The sequence below is a fragment of the Falco rusticolus genome, chromosome 1, assembly GCF_015220075.1.
Source record: "Falco rusticolus isolate bFalRus1 chromosome 1, bFalRus1.pri, whole genome shotgun sequence".
NCBI classification, from domain to species: Eukaryota; Metazoa; Chordata; class Aves; order Falconiformes; family Falconidae; genus Falco; species Falco rusticolus.
This window is the reverse complement of record NC_051187.1, coordinates 106,285,406-106,300,619: the sequence shown is the minus strand read 5'-3', so window position 1 is coordinate 106,300,619 and position 15,214 is coordinate 106,285,406. Positions and strand designations below refer to the sequence as shown.

The window sequence follows — 15,214 nt, the reverse complement described above, 5'->3', positions numbered from 1 at the left end:
CTGTAACACAGGGACTGTAATATTTCAGATTATTTTTGGTAATGATAGACACTGGCAGTGATAGATATTTTTACTGTAACACTGCAGTGACTAGGTGAACTAGTCCCCTCAGACCCATTATAGGGTAAAGCACTACTAGGTATTTTGCTGAGTCTAATAGGAAACGAAATCTGTACACTGGATGCTAGTGAGATGGAGCAGTTTTGCTTACTCTTCACACACAGGCTGGAGCAACTGCCTTACTCTGTTATCTCACAGTACATAAAGAATTGTCTTTTGCAGCCATCTAAACAAAGGTCCCATCCCCTTTAACAAAGAAATAATCGTCTAAGCGGTTACACTGGTATAATACTCTGACACTGCCATCTAATCAAACTATGCCAAATTCAGCTCTTTTCCATATGTTTAGCAAGGGATTTGCAACTTACACTCCCTTGTAAATCACATTTGATCTAATTGGTCTAACTTTTGCAATTCTCAGTATTAAGCTATGATCTGTTTTTTTAAAATGTCTTTTCCCATTTTTGCAGAAACAGGTATTCTGTTACTGGTAATTCTCCTATTCAGTTTTTATGATATCCCCTCTTCAGTAATTTTGACATTAGGAATTCATTCCTGATGAAGTTACTGTAGTATAAAAGCATCAACTTGCACAGTAAGGAAGCTGGAATATTTTAACACACTTTCAACAGCAATTATTTCATCAGAATCCTTCCAAAACGTTGCATTATAGGCTGGAATAAAAGCACAGAAGAACATCATTGCAGTTTTGAAGATATTTGCTGGAATTTGCTCAAGTGGTCTGAGCCATTCCTTTTGCACACTAGTGACTAAAAAAGAAAAGTCAGATACACTTTTACTCAAATGGAGAGTGTTTCTTCTGCTTGGCGCTAGATTCACATATTTTTCATCTTCATGTTTCATGAAAATCATAAAGGACTTTTCCTGATAATAATTCAAGCTGAAATGGTCCAACTCTATGAAATTTCTGCCTACTTCAGCTGATGTTCCAGTTGTTTCTGTGGAATTATGAAAGCACTTCAGTTGCTATCATCAAAATGTATAGACGATGGCTTCCTATTCCCCTGGTTATCAACTCTCTAGTGATTACTAGGATGCAACTTAAGCTCTTGAGAAAGCCTTTGATTAAAGGCTTGAAAACAAGGCAGTCCTTCTGGTGGTAATTCCAGACTGGGCAGCCACTCAAGGGTCTGTTACAGGTGATCCTGAAACCGTTACATGTGGTCTCAAGGACCTAAGCATTGTTTTGCCCCAGATGCTGCATTTAAAAGTGTGCAACCTAGATCTAAGCATGCAACTCCAACAGCCTGTGGGTGCACTACCGTTTACTGTAAAAAAAGGCGGCACCTTTAGCTCCAAGCTGACTTTGGACAGACTGGGCTGAACTTCCTAATGATCTCAGAGTGATTTTAAGGGGCTAGGTTTCCAAGAGCTATCTATAGATCAAAAGCCTTCTCCACATATTTTCCACAGACAGACAGGAGAAAGGCCAGTATACCATTTCTCACATCCTGGAAACTGGAACGCTACTTAAGTAACAAAAGTGATAAAAATTAAATAGAAATTTATGCATGAGGATTATAATTATTCACCAGTAGTATAACAGCATTACTGGCTTCTGTAATTTCATAGACACATAATTTGAGAAATTGTTTTAAGCACTCCCAGACCCCTCCTCTGCCTCCACTCTTCAAATATGCTCTGTGTGGTGGCTATCTGCCATTTCACAGGTGATTTTTAGGTGAAGAAGACTGGGCACTCCTGAGCTAGACTGCCATTTTTATGTACTGATGCTCTATTACAGTATTTTCACATTTGGCAAATATCAGCTACTACAAGGGGAAAACATAATTGTCTACAGATGAAAAGAATCAGTTTAAGAAAGCCTTATGTGTGCAAATATGCACAGACATATTGTAAATCTCTGCAAAGATTGCTCATTACTAGAAGCCTTGTAGCTATTAACGTTTCATACATTTGCATGCAAAACAGCACTTCTCATTCCATTAAATGTTTACAACCAGTAATTCTATTTAAGATAAGGTTTCATGAATCTCCCTTCTTCATTATTCTGCTACAAATGACCATCATCCCTAAGACAGAAAACCAGTAGGAACCTATTAAAGGGAACCGTAGGAACCTATTAAAGGGAACTGTTCCTTTTGTCAAAGTCAAGGATGTAACATTAAACAGAAGCAGCAAGATTTCTGACATACGGCTGACAGAAAAGCATTTGTCACCACCAGTCATAAGCACCCTTCATTCATACTTAGGCTTACAAATCAAAATAAACAATTAAAATTAAAGTCCCTTTGATTATTAAATCAGTTTAGGAAGGAAGGGTGTTGATTTCTCATCAAAATTACAAACACCTAACATATTTCTGACTCTGTAGTGTTCTGAGACTTCCCTGAGGTTTAAAAAAAAAAAATGAAGAAGCCACACAACCCCTTCCCCCCTTCACATTGCATTAAAGATAATTGTCAGTATATGGTAAGTCCTGTAACTGATGTGGTAGATAAGGCCTATACACTAAAACACAGAGGCAAGGCACTCATTACGTTAAAAAAAAAAAAAAAAAAAAAGAAAGATTGATACCATGTAAAATTACCTTTCTCTACTTGAAAGCCAGATTTCCATTGCACCACTGATAATACACATCTGCAAACTACTATGATTGTGTTTGTTTATAGATACAAAGCCTATATGTCAATGTAAACAATGGTTAACTTAGATGAGCAAATATTTATTGAAGGTAAAAAAGCCTTCATAAGTCAAGAACTATCAGCATAGCACTAATGCATGGTTTGCTGCACAGAGCCAAAAGTGTATCTATAAATTATGAAAGAGTATTTTCAGTGACCTTTTGGAAATGTTTTTGGCAGATTATGTCAGGCAAATATATTAATGATAATGACCTAGTACATTTGTATTCCAATATGACACTCAGACGTGTACTAAAAATTGTTAAAATACTGCTTTCAAACATTCAAAGATTGTATTTAGCAATATATTCTAAGGTACAGAAGCCTATTTATGATAGCTCTTAAAGGCAATAAGATCAACAGTTATAAACAATCGCTGTTGCAAAAATTTAATTAAACTATTTAGTACTGCTTATCAGGCAAACAAAATACCATAATTTTACTTAACTTATTGGGCTCAGTTGCTTTATCATTTAGATTCTAAGTGGAATGTCATCATGCAGTTACGAAATTTGAGGAGAAAAATATATCCAAGATGTCAGGAACAAAAAGAACTGTTCAAAAACCCACTGAGGGTTTTGCGTGTAAGTTAGAGTAATTCAAATGAAAATAATAAAGACATTTTACTGCAGTAGTAACTAAAGTACTTTGTGCATCAGCTTCCTTTTCTAATTAACTCTGAGGAAAACATCCTACAAAGCTGGCTAATGCATCAGCCAGTATTGTTTATAATCTCAGCCTGGGCAAGACATTGGAGAAGTAGCCAGTTGGCTGTATAACCCACCCCAGTGTTCCTACACTCTTTATGTTCTGAGCATTGTATCTGTCCTGTAAATAGATTTTGTAAAAGTGAAAGACTGTTTGATACTGCACACCCTGACCACTCAGCTACCTGCCTCTACACTGACCTTGTCCACTTTGGAGAGGGGTGCAGAGTGGCCCTGTCGGCATGTAAAAAATTCTATAGCTGGGCATTTTATTCCCTGTTTAATGAGTTTCACATAGGACCAATGCATTGGTTAGCTTACACAATAAAATGAGCTAATAGGGTCTGTCAGTTTGGTTTTCATAGTGTATTCCAGCTGCTTTATATACCATGGTAGCATGCTTCTGTCAATCAACATTATGGGTACTTCCATGAAAAAGATGGCTGAAGTGATCAATACACTTGCCCTTGATTTGGTAGTTTTTCTTGCTGCAACCAATTCAGAAATCTTTAAGCTGTAGTTCTAGGAAACATGCTACCTATGAGGTTATATAGCCTCCATGTGAAGAGACAAATTGCCATTTAATATATATAAATACTGAAGAGCAGATGCAACTTTCTGCAGCACACAAGATTAAACTAAGGAATCATATTAAGGAATCACATTAATTTCCCTACTAATATTTTCCATAACTAGAGGAATAAAAAATACTTTGCGCTCTAATTTGTGTATTTATGTAAAAACATGTTTCTAACTTTGAATGCTATTGGTTTTGCCAAAGCATTACTGGAAATTTTTACACATGGGCCAGGAAAATTTGCTCCCAAGTCTATCTGTATGTAAACATGCTAAATTAAACTCTGAATTAGAATTTCTAAAAATTCACAGAAGCAACTGTGAGCAAATATATAAAACATATTCAGCACAAACTGGTACTGAAATGTACCAAGCATTTCAGTGTAAAGATGCACAACTTATTCATTAAACGGCACTTCCAAAGAAATACTACTAGAAGAAAGCTCTGTTATGTAACGCCTGTACTATATAGTATTTTAATGTACTGAAGACACATGTAAGAGCCTTATTCCTTGCTGAATTAAGGAAAGCTAAAGAGATAGCAGAAGAAAAAACGAAAAAGAAACTCACCTGAGGTCACAGATTGGATCACAGCACTGCTGTAAAAAACACCACCGTTTTTTAGCCAGTGCCAGATTATACTTCTGCTGGCTCCCACATCATAGCTCAGAGTAAAACCAATAGCAGTTTAGACTGATAATAGTATAATAAGTGTCTTGGCAAAGTATGGTAGGATTAGCCTCTTCTGGTGTAAAATATGTGGCAACAACGACCAAGGAGGGGATTCATCAGTGTTACAGCAGAAATTCTTGGTAGGCAGCAGATGGCAAGGATTTGATAGACTATCTACAGGGATGCAGAATTTAGGATTTCACAGATATCATACTTCAGATGGGCAAATACAGATGGATGGATATAACTCCATAAACTAGTTAAGACCTAATAGCCTTTCTTAACTCTGAAGAATCCCCCTTAAAGGTGACAAAAATAAAAGCAATGTATCAGATGCCAGCCTTACTTCCATGGAATTTTGCCATTTATTTTATCAGGAAAAGAACCAACTGTGAAGTCTTACTGAGCTTTTCAAACTGGCAAAAACATGTAAGATGATCTAGAAATGGGAACGTGAGATCTTACGCAAGAGAGAGATTCAAGTACTAGTTGTTTAAAAAAGCTTACAAAGAAACATCTCTTATTCTAGAAACTTTAGGGGACTGGAAGCAGAACACCTGGAGAGCCAGGATTCACACCTCTGCCTTTTCTCATGTTCTTTTCCTATTCATGCTTTCATTTCTTAATAGAAAATTCCTAATGAAAATAGATTCAGTGATAAATCATAAAATACTAGCACGTTTGTGGTCAAAACAGAAAGGTTAGTGATGTGACACAAACAAACAGGTTTTTTCCTCAAATATTCCTCAAATATCCTCAAATATTTTCCTCAAATATCAGATAAACATACTGATCCACAAATTAAGCTATTTTTTTCAAGGAGGAAGTAAACAAACTATTTGGTAGAATAGACATTTTTTTTCTCAGTTCTCCCTCTAAGACTAAAATCAGTATGAATACTTTTATAAACACCTCTATAAACTTTGAAAAGTCTGCATCAGTTGCACGTCTTCACTTCCAGTTGCTATAGAATTTTGACTTCCAACCACAAGGAAAATACAGTATCCAGAGAGTGCTTCACAGAGGCTACTATGGAGGAGGACCTAGAAGTAGTTTTGTGGTAGACAAGTTACTTTATTTTTCTTATACAGAAGGTCATCTTCAGATGAACAAATGTTTGGTCATGGCCTGCAACACTTTCTCCTTACAAGCCTAGAAGTGAAATTTTGCTCATAGAAGACCTGAAAGATGCATGTAGAATTTGACAAAGAAAGCTTTGCAGGCAACCAGGAATGCAACCCACAATTAGGACAAATATTCAGTGGCACAGCTATATATTGTTTAGAAGAAACCTCTGATGTTCCTGCTTTGTCTGCTGCTCCTCAAGCAAGCTTCAGTAAACTATGGAGATTAGCACATTGCTGGAGGGTATAAAAAGAACAAGCGCAGGTTAGAAGGTGATGGAGCACTGTAGGGTATTTTCTGCACACATATTACAAATTTCCTGTTGAAGGCTATGAGAAAGGGAGAAGTCAAAGGAAAAATATTTGGGTTAGCTTAGCCAGATTTTAAAATAAATAAATGTACCCAACAGTACTCCTTTGTTTGCATTTTCCTGAGAAGGCGTGTGTGTCCTGTAATCCAAAAATCTCCAAAGGCATACTTGTTATTTCAGCCACAGTAATAATCTCTAAGGTATTTACCATTTAGTTCATCATATGAAAGAAACTGGGGTCATATTAGATGCAAAACAAGTCTAAGAGTTACAGGCCTTCTGTCACTTTGACAATAGGTGCTTCTGATGCACATACGCTTTGTTTTCCTTATTGTAACTTCAGTTAACATAACAGGCTTTTATCAAGTTACCTAAGCCTCTAGAATTTCTCAAGCAAACCTACAAAGCAAGCGTGAACACTGTTTTCATTTCAGTGATTACTTGGAGCATCACAATGATGTTAGTATTCAGGTTTTCATTATCCTTACTGGCAGTTTGATTTGCCCTTACTAAATGCACATCGTTTGCATCTTTGAAATAAGTGCCAGTCACGACCATAAGAAACCTTGCTTGTGATAATATATAAAAAAGAACATAGCCCAACCTGAAACTTCAGTAAAAGTGTTTTGTTATTCTTTAAGATATACTTGTATATCAGTCTAAACATCTGAGAAAGCATGTTTGCTCTTTCAGAAGACTTTTGGTATCATTATTTATACGAGAAATAAAGACCCTCATCAAATCTGTTTGCATGCTTAGGCTCTGACTTTGCATGAGCCAGCCCTATTTGTTTTCACCTCCACCTTAGGTATGGCAACAACACTCGAAACTATGCTGTGCGAGTTGGAGACTATCACACACTGGTACCTGAAGAGTACGAGGAAGAAATTGGAGTCCAACAGATTGTGATGCATAAAGAGTACAGGCCTGACAGCAGCGACTACGACATTGCGTTGGTGAGGCTACAGGGGCCAGAGGAACAGTGTGCCAGGTTCAGTACCCACGTCTTACCTGCCTGTTTGCCATTAAGGAGAGAGAGACCACAGAAAACTGCTCCTAACTGTTATATCACTGGATGGGGTGACACAGGTAAAAATGTTTTAATGATTTCCATATACTGCTCTCATTACCTGAGGCTGCTTATTAAAAAAGAAAAATAAAAATTCTCAAATACTTAAAATGATAAAATGCTCAAAACAGAAAAAAATTACTCTTTTTTATATAGGGGAATATTTTCTCTCTCGATCCTTAACCAGGAACGACAACATTTTGTTTATCAAATTTAGCTTCTCTTTGAAAAGTGGTGATTAACCATGTCACCCTATATCACAGAACCAGTCAGTAAAATGGCCTCATTAAGACTGACAAGCATGAATGAAAAGCTTATTTGTTGCCGGGCACACTTGCAGGGTACCACCTCCTGCCTCAGAACATAACAGCTTGTGTATTGAAGGGTTTTAAGGTAAGCACAATGAATATTTTACAGAAACGTTACTTAAATTACACCACTTCACCAGAAAAATGGATGGAAAATATAACAGAATTTCAAATAACATTTTTTGTCTCGTTACCACTGATATTTTCAATCAGCAGTTAGATTTAAACAAGAGAAGATCTTGCCAAAAATTACAAGAGCCACAATGCAATCTGCGATCCAGGCTGCTGGAACAAACCAGTTTTTAGATCAGGACAAGATTCCTCCTCTTCAAAGGTCTTTGTCCTTTAAATGTTTTACAAATTAATAACCATGTTTTACTTTCATGTTTTTCTGGTACTGAATATAGCACAAGACAGCAGTCACACTCAAGCCTTTGTTCCACTGACTCATTCAAACTGGCAAGGAGACAAGGCAGCAAGGCCAAATATCACTTCTTCCTCTTTACATGCATTAATCAGTGTGCACAGATGTCTGGATGACTGTAATACAATAAAGGAGATAGACTTGTAGGGTGTTTTTTTTCTCCTAAAAACAACTGCCAGTTCATTGCCTACCTCTGACTAGTTTTTTTACACAATTCACAGGAAGTTCTGCAATACTGTTAACTTAGGACATCTATTTAAGGATTCATTAACTGCTGCAATAATTAGCTTTAATTACAGTAAGAAATGCCATCATCACCATACCTCAGTTGAAAGTTCACACTTACTATATCAATCATAACTACTTTAGAAGTATTTTGAGTTTACTTAAAAAAACCCACACAACACTGGCTTTAATTTCCCATGTTTCCAACTGAAAAAGTGGTACAAGCTATTAAAAAAAAGCCAAACAATTTAAATCTTGACATTTTACAAGCAGAACACAGCTTATACAATGCAGGATTCACTGCAGGTGAAGAAAACCAAAGGACAGGTCCTGGTCCCCACAAAATGAAGATTCCTTTTGGTCAGGAGTCCCGCTATTACTCTGGTACACAGAATTACCAAGACTGTAAAAGATTCAAATCATACTGCTGATCTCTACCAGAGTACACCTGGGTTCAGCTACCTTAGCTCCTCAGCTGAGGTGACAAACAAACTGGTGTGTACTTCCAGGGTGTGTGATGGTTGGCTGGATGCTTTGTTTGGAAGCTGACAGAACGCAGCACATGTCAGCCTGAGCTAGACTAGTTCTGAACTGGTGACCTAGCAGTGAAGTATTTCCACAGCTTTACTCTCCACTGCTCAAGACTCCCCAAAACTGCTTCCCCATGTAAGTATTAAGGCATATATTCTTGTAGAAGACACAAACTGTCTGGAACGTAACAAACTCCAGCCTTGGAAAGATCCAGTGATCACAAGGAATACAGCTACAACTTAAAATTTAAACTTCCTAAATTTTTTTTGTAAGAAGCACCTATATTCCATATTTACAATACCTAGGTAGTATTTTAGTATTATATTTAATGCACAGCAGGTTTTTTCAGTATTTAGTCTTCTTTTCAGTAATTTTATGTAATGACAAAACAGTCTGAAGGACTGACAGTAAAAACTGAAACATGAATGTGATTTAATCCAAAGACCAATCATCATAACAAAAGAATAATTTGGGTCCTCTTTTCAGGAAGGGCTTACTCAAGAACATTACAACAGGCTGCCATCCCCTTACTTCCCAAGAGGGTATGTGAAGAGCGTTACAAAAGAAGATTCACAGGAAGAATGCTCTGTGCTGGGAACATCCAGGAACAGAAACGTGTTGATAGCTGTCAAGGAGACAGTGGTGGACCACTGATGTGTGAACGTCCAGGGGAAAGCTGGGTTGTGTATGGTGTGACCTCTTGGGGCTACGGCTGTGGAGTTAAAGATTCTCCAGGTGTCTACACAAAAGTATCATCTTTTGTACCCTGGATAAAAAGTGTGACCAAACTATGAATGTCTGTAATGAAAAGCAAACTTGGTTAAGCAAGTTTGAGGCGGGTCAACTTGAACAGCACAGACAGTGCACAGCTGGGGCCCACAGCGGGTGGAAACACGACGCATTTTCCTGATTCATGTGTTTTTCTTTTAGTTAAATCCAAGCTGTACACACACAACCTTTCCAGTTAGGGATTACAATCCAAACAAAATCCCTCATTGTTACAGAAGTTCTCAATATTGCATGAACCAGTTACCATGTATCTAAGGTAACGGGAAAAGCAACACCAGTTTGGAGTGACATTGGAGCAGGACAGATAGAGAGTCACTATGAGATTCATGCCCACAGGAAGACTGTAGTAGCTCCAAGCCATTTGGGCTCCCAGCTTTGCTAGAATTAATTACATATCCCAAAATTAATCTTCTGTCTAGTTTATTTAATCAGTTCTTAACTGTTTTCCTATTATTCCCATGATTTTATACTCGGCCCTCTTACTCGGACTCAGGTTTCATTAGCTAATGAGACCATTAACAGGTTGAATCTTGGTAAGTAATTCTGAGTATGTATTAAATGTTAGAAGGAAAAGAACAGTCAATAATCAGATCCCCAGCTATTCTGATAAACATTTTCACAGCTTAGTGTCCAAGAAGTACATTCCCAAGTAAAACAGGTAGTATGCTGGTAGTTTCCCTGCAAACATCCTGCACAGCTGCAACAGCTTGATCAAAAACAAATGACCTGTTATTTTCTTTCCTCTAGCTAAATATAACTTGTTATCTTTCTGAAATTCTTAATTTTTAGTACACAAAGCGTTTTGGAGACAATTTACTTTTCCTGTTTACCACTAGCAGTCAGTGCAGTATCAGACTAACAAACAAACATCCCAACCCTCTCATTGCTGGTTTTGGACGGGCTTTACTCAAGTAACACAGAACCTCTGTCAATCCTACAAGAGAAAATTCTAAGTATATACAATACAAATACTGGAGATGTTGAGCCAAACCTGTCTGAGAAGGTCTATAAAGTCTTAAACTACGATTTTATACAGGATAATAGTTAGAAAATTCTCTCCTGCTTAGTTACAACACTGGTTCAGACTGATCTTACAAGAAAGGACACTTTTCAGTGACTTCTACTGACACACCTTAATTCCATTTAATTTCTTTTACAAATCCCATTTCCCATGCTATGAAAACCTTAATGGTTTATTATAAAAATGCACTGATAAGAAGTTACTCTTGATGTACAAGACAAATATAAAGCAATTTAGTACCCTTTTAGGAAGGGCTGGCCCATTAAACTGGCCACACAGAACACAAGAAGTAATCACCATCTTAGTGCAGCACTAGAGGGGTACTGGTCTTGACAGTATCTGTGACCGACTACAGTCAGGAAAGAGACAGGAGAGTTCAGTGCTACCTCTAGGATCCCTGTCGAAGGCCATTCTGACCATCTGCAAGTGCACTCTACGTCTTACATTAACAAACCTGCTTCTTAAAAAGATGAAACGAAAGCTCTGTGGGCCATGAAACACTCCAGTGTGACAAGTGTGGCAGATGTGTGTCAGTCACCATATAGTGATTGTGCAAACTGTGACTACCAGTGACCATTCTGTTTCCCATCTCCAGACACTGGCTATGGGTGTTGTGTGGTCTTTTGTGAACAAAGTGGGATGCTTGTATTCATGTTGTTAGCAGGCAGTCATTAATTTCTCTCATCTGTCTCTCTCTGGTGGTGTACCAAATATCCAAGACAACTCAATTTGCACACAAAAGTGGCAACAATATTGCAAAAGCCCATGTGATTGAAGACTGGGTCCTTAATTTCTCTCCAACCTCAAACTTGGTTCTCAAGGGTCATGACTAGTTTAAATATCTTGTTGGAACTGGTGCTAAACTAGTACATGAGGTGCTTTAATATATTTTAGTTTTATGTAATTCCACACTATTTGAAATAGTGGGAGGTATTTTATTTAAAAAACATGTCAACAATCATAGTATTGTGACCACCTACAGTTATGAAATACTCCGCTAGTGAACTTTAAAACCATTTACATTTTTACTTATACATAGCCCTTTTAATTAAATGGGAAACAAATCTGTCAAAATGTATTTACTTGCACCATCAAAGCTTTGCTATACAAGACCTGTTAAGTTTTGAGATTTGAGGTGAAGTAGGCTATATAGTGCAATACATGCGTTGTGTACAAGGGAAATAAATTTTCTTTTAGTTGCACCACATAAGTACGATACCTGGGGAGGGGCAAGGGGGGGGGGATCAAGTCTGCATACTAAGTGTAGTAAACATTTAGATTTAGTACAGTAGTTCATTAGTTTTGCTCTTTTAATAGGATGCTTACTAGATTTTAAAATGTTGCACTACTGTTTTCATGCAGGAAGCATGCCTTTTCAGTTTCTAACATAAAATGAAATTGTCCTTATGTTATGCCATCATAATTTTTGTTCAATGAGCCTGATAATGTAAACGTATATAATAAAAACTGCCACACTGACTACAACTTTCATACATCAATCCCGTGGATGATGTACAAGCAAATGCTGCAGGAACATCACCTGGGTAAACCTCATGTGAGCTTTAAGTGAAAAAGGGTGCTCTTGAAATTATTTTCCCCAAAGCATGTAAGCTTTGAGCCATTTTCTTAAGAGATGGAAGTTTGTTCTCTATGATGGAACTCCTAGTGCTTTGTGTGCTTTAACTTAAGACCAGTTAGGTTGTCAAGTAAGTTTATCCTACACTCTTAAAACTGCTGAGGAATTATTTTGACCCTTGCTGCTTTCCCCTTTGTTCAACATTTTAACACATACAAGGCTGGATAAAAACCTGCTCTTCAGCCTATGCTATGGGCTGGTTTTTTTGGGTTTTTTTGTTGGTTGGTTTTTTTGTTTTTGTTTTTTTTTTTGTATTAAGTAGGTTGGCCACAGTGTTCATGGTGGCATAAAAGAAAACACTTGGCACTTCTATTACCAGATTAGATGACCATGCATAATCTACCCAGGTTTCCCAACATTGTGAAGATTTATAGTTAGATGCAGTCCCCATGAACTTCTCAACTTTTTGCACGTTCCAGAGAATACAGACAAATAAAGAACAGAAGCATTACTGTAACTGACACACAAAACCTATTTAACATGCATTTATCCCAACCCCAAAAGGGGCACTTACCTGTAAGCCACAGCTAAACCAAGATCCCATTTTATGATTATATGCAAAAAATCTGTAACCTCAGCTGTCTTATTTCCAGAAAAATTCACAGCACTTTAATAGTTTACATTTAACAAAAGTTAGTCCTGAATCAATGTTCTCCATAATCCTCAGCGTCAACACAACTATTTCATGTTTGCAAGTGCTAGAATATTTATACTCAAGATTTTAAATGCCATTATGATTTCAGAGTGGAAATTGCAGAATGTAACACACAAGAAGGCTAAAACAATTAGGCTCAAGTAGCAGATCCCAGTAGAAGAAATCACCCAAAATCCAAGATTTGTGGTATCAGGAAAAAAAAATTGGTTTTCATCTCTGCTCCAAGCTGCTTGGGTAACAGCAAATACAGCTAACTGAATAGTAAAGCCCAGACCTACCTCATACATATCAGATACCTGCTTACATGCAGCAGCTCCTATTCCATTTATTTAGTACAGAACACAGAAATGAACCATGTAACTTGCTGCAAATGCAACACAAAACAACCACAATCAGGGAAAAGAAAATTTAACTTTGGAAAGAAGTATTCACCTTTGCAGCAATGTATAGAAATAAAAAACCAAACTGGTTTAAGGGAATGTTGGAGAGCTATGAGAAAACAGGTTTTTGGGAATTGGGAAATCAGTTTTTTAAATTTAATGAAGTAATGAAGAACAAGCCACATGGAAATTAAAAAGCCAGGTCTTGTAAGAATACCTGCATTGTACTCAATAAGGGAGAGCAGATTTCACTGCCCTCTGTGCATGTGACTGGATGCTCATCAAAAGCTGAGGAAAGGCTATGTAACCTTACCCACTAAGCACTCAAAAATAGTAAGAGATACCTACAGCAAACATTGTAGTTCATACTTCTGTATTTGACCATAATCTTGAAAATTAGTTTCTCCTATTCTCGATTCAAACCCACTGTTTCATCTTTGCAAGTTCCAAATATTTGATGGAGAGCTCAAAACTGAATGTTCATAAATCTAACCTGCAGGCCACATCAGGCCACAAGGTCAATTTATTCAGTGGAAATACCAGTGACCTCATCACTTGGTTCACGTGATGGACTAGGACAGCTACACGGCCCTCCTCCAAAACACAGAATTAGGGTAACTCACCAGATGCCATCAGTGCAATCCCATAGGACAGCTAAAAGCCAGTACCAGGAAGTGCAAACTTTTAAGTATTGTTTCAGTGACCATAGAAGAAAAAACGCTTCTCTCCACACCATCGTATTCTTGAGTTTTGTACTCTGCATTAGTGTTGTTCTAATGCATACCAGATTCCTAAAGAAACTGACCCCTAACCCTACGCTTGCTTGTTCCTATGTTTGCTAGTACCCAGTTTTCTTCATTGGGCCAATGCCAGTCATGCAAAAACTGATCTAAAAAACTAAGGAATCCACTTAGCATCAGGCTTGCCAGAACAGCAACTAGCGCTGCATGCAGCACTTTCCTGCCCACACCATGTTCCTGGGAAAGCAGCGCTCTCCTGGCCACTGCCTGCCTTGCATTTTCTTGTGCAAGATAAGCAAATAACTGTCCTTGTAGGACAGGTGTGTTAACTTATTTTCTAAAAGCACTAAGGTTACTACAGAAGTCCGCTCTTCTCAGAGAGAAGTAAATTCACAGTACGTGCTCACGACCGTTGGCTACCAGGCTTGGCAGCCACAAACTTGGAATCCTAAGCAGTAAAGATGTCATATGATAGGGTTGTATGCAGAGCTGTTGAAAAAGGAAACAGTAATCACACACCACCAATTAAACAGGTGTAGTACCAATTATCAGAATACACATACAGCTGTGCTTTCGCAGTGGCAGTAGTAAAAACCCAAACTGTTTCCTATGACAGCTCCTTAATCTCCCTACTAGTCTATTCCAAAGCGTGACTAACATGTCTGTTGGAAGTAATTTCCTCAGGTCTAATCCATGTTGTAATTAAAGTCCACAATTCCACCCCCATCCATTTCAAATATAAATCCCTCCCCCCACCCCACCCCACTCAAGTTGCCAAGTCCTTCACACTAACTGCACTGCCTCCTCATCTCAGTTGTACCTTCACAGATTTTGTTTCCCTGCCCTTTCGGACCCCTCCTTAACTTTCCAGTTTGCAACTGTTTGCAAGGGATTTCCTTATTAACTGGAAGATATTCTGCAAGAGATTGTGCCAGCACAGCTGCTATTAGCCAAGACAGTAAATGTACTCGTAAGCAAGCCATTGCCTTACCTTGTCTCATTCTGCAATGACTCACAATCTACCAGAGCTCCATATATTTTCTTGAATATGGATTAAACAGAAGATCCCTCAGCAACTGAAGCGGCACCTATATTCAAAGTCACTGTTTCTCCCCTGCAGCAGCAACGTCTGATTAAAATGTGACTTTGAAATGGCTCACAGATAACACATCAGCCAGTCACTGCTCTGCCCTGAAACCGCACCACAAACTTAAGGCCTGGTTACCAGAAGCTGTATCCCCACAACAGGCAGATTTGGCATACGGCAGTAACTCCAACAAACACGTGCAGGTCAAGTCTTGATTATCAGTAGTCTTGTGT

At 38.0% G+C, this 15,214-nt stretch overlaps 1 protein-coding gene across 1 annotated transcript in view; it reads left to right on the top strand.

The window, feature by feature from the left end:
• The window catches only part of PRSS12 (serine protease 12), a 48,679-nt gene extending 33,518 nt beyond the window's left edge, over positions 1 to 15,161 (top strand). The window contains exons 12-13 of the mRNA XM_037394341.1: positions 6,925 to 7,205; positions 9,160 to 15,161. Coding sequence (XP_037250238.1) covers positions 6,925 to 7,205; positions 9,160 to 9,467 — 589 coding nt within the window. The 3' untranslated portion in view covers positions 9,468 to 15,161. The remainder of the gene's footprint in view (positions 1 to 6,924; positions 7,206 to 9,159) is intronic.
• Positions 15,162 to 15,214: the final 53 nt, after the last annotated feature.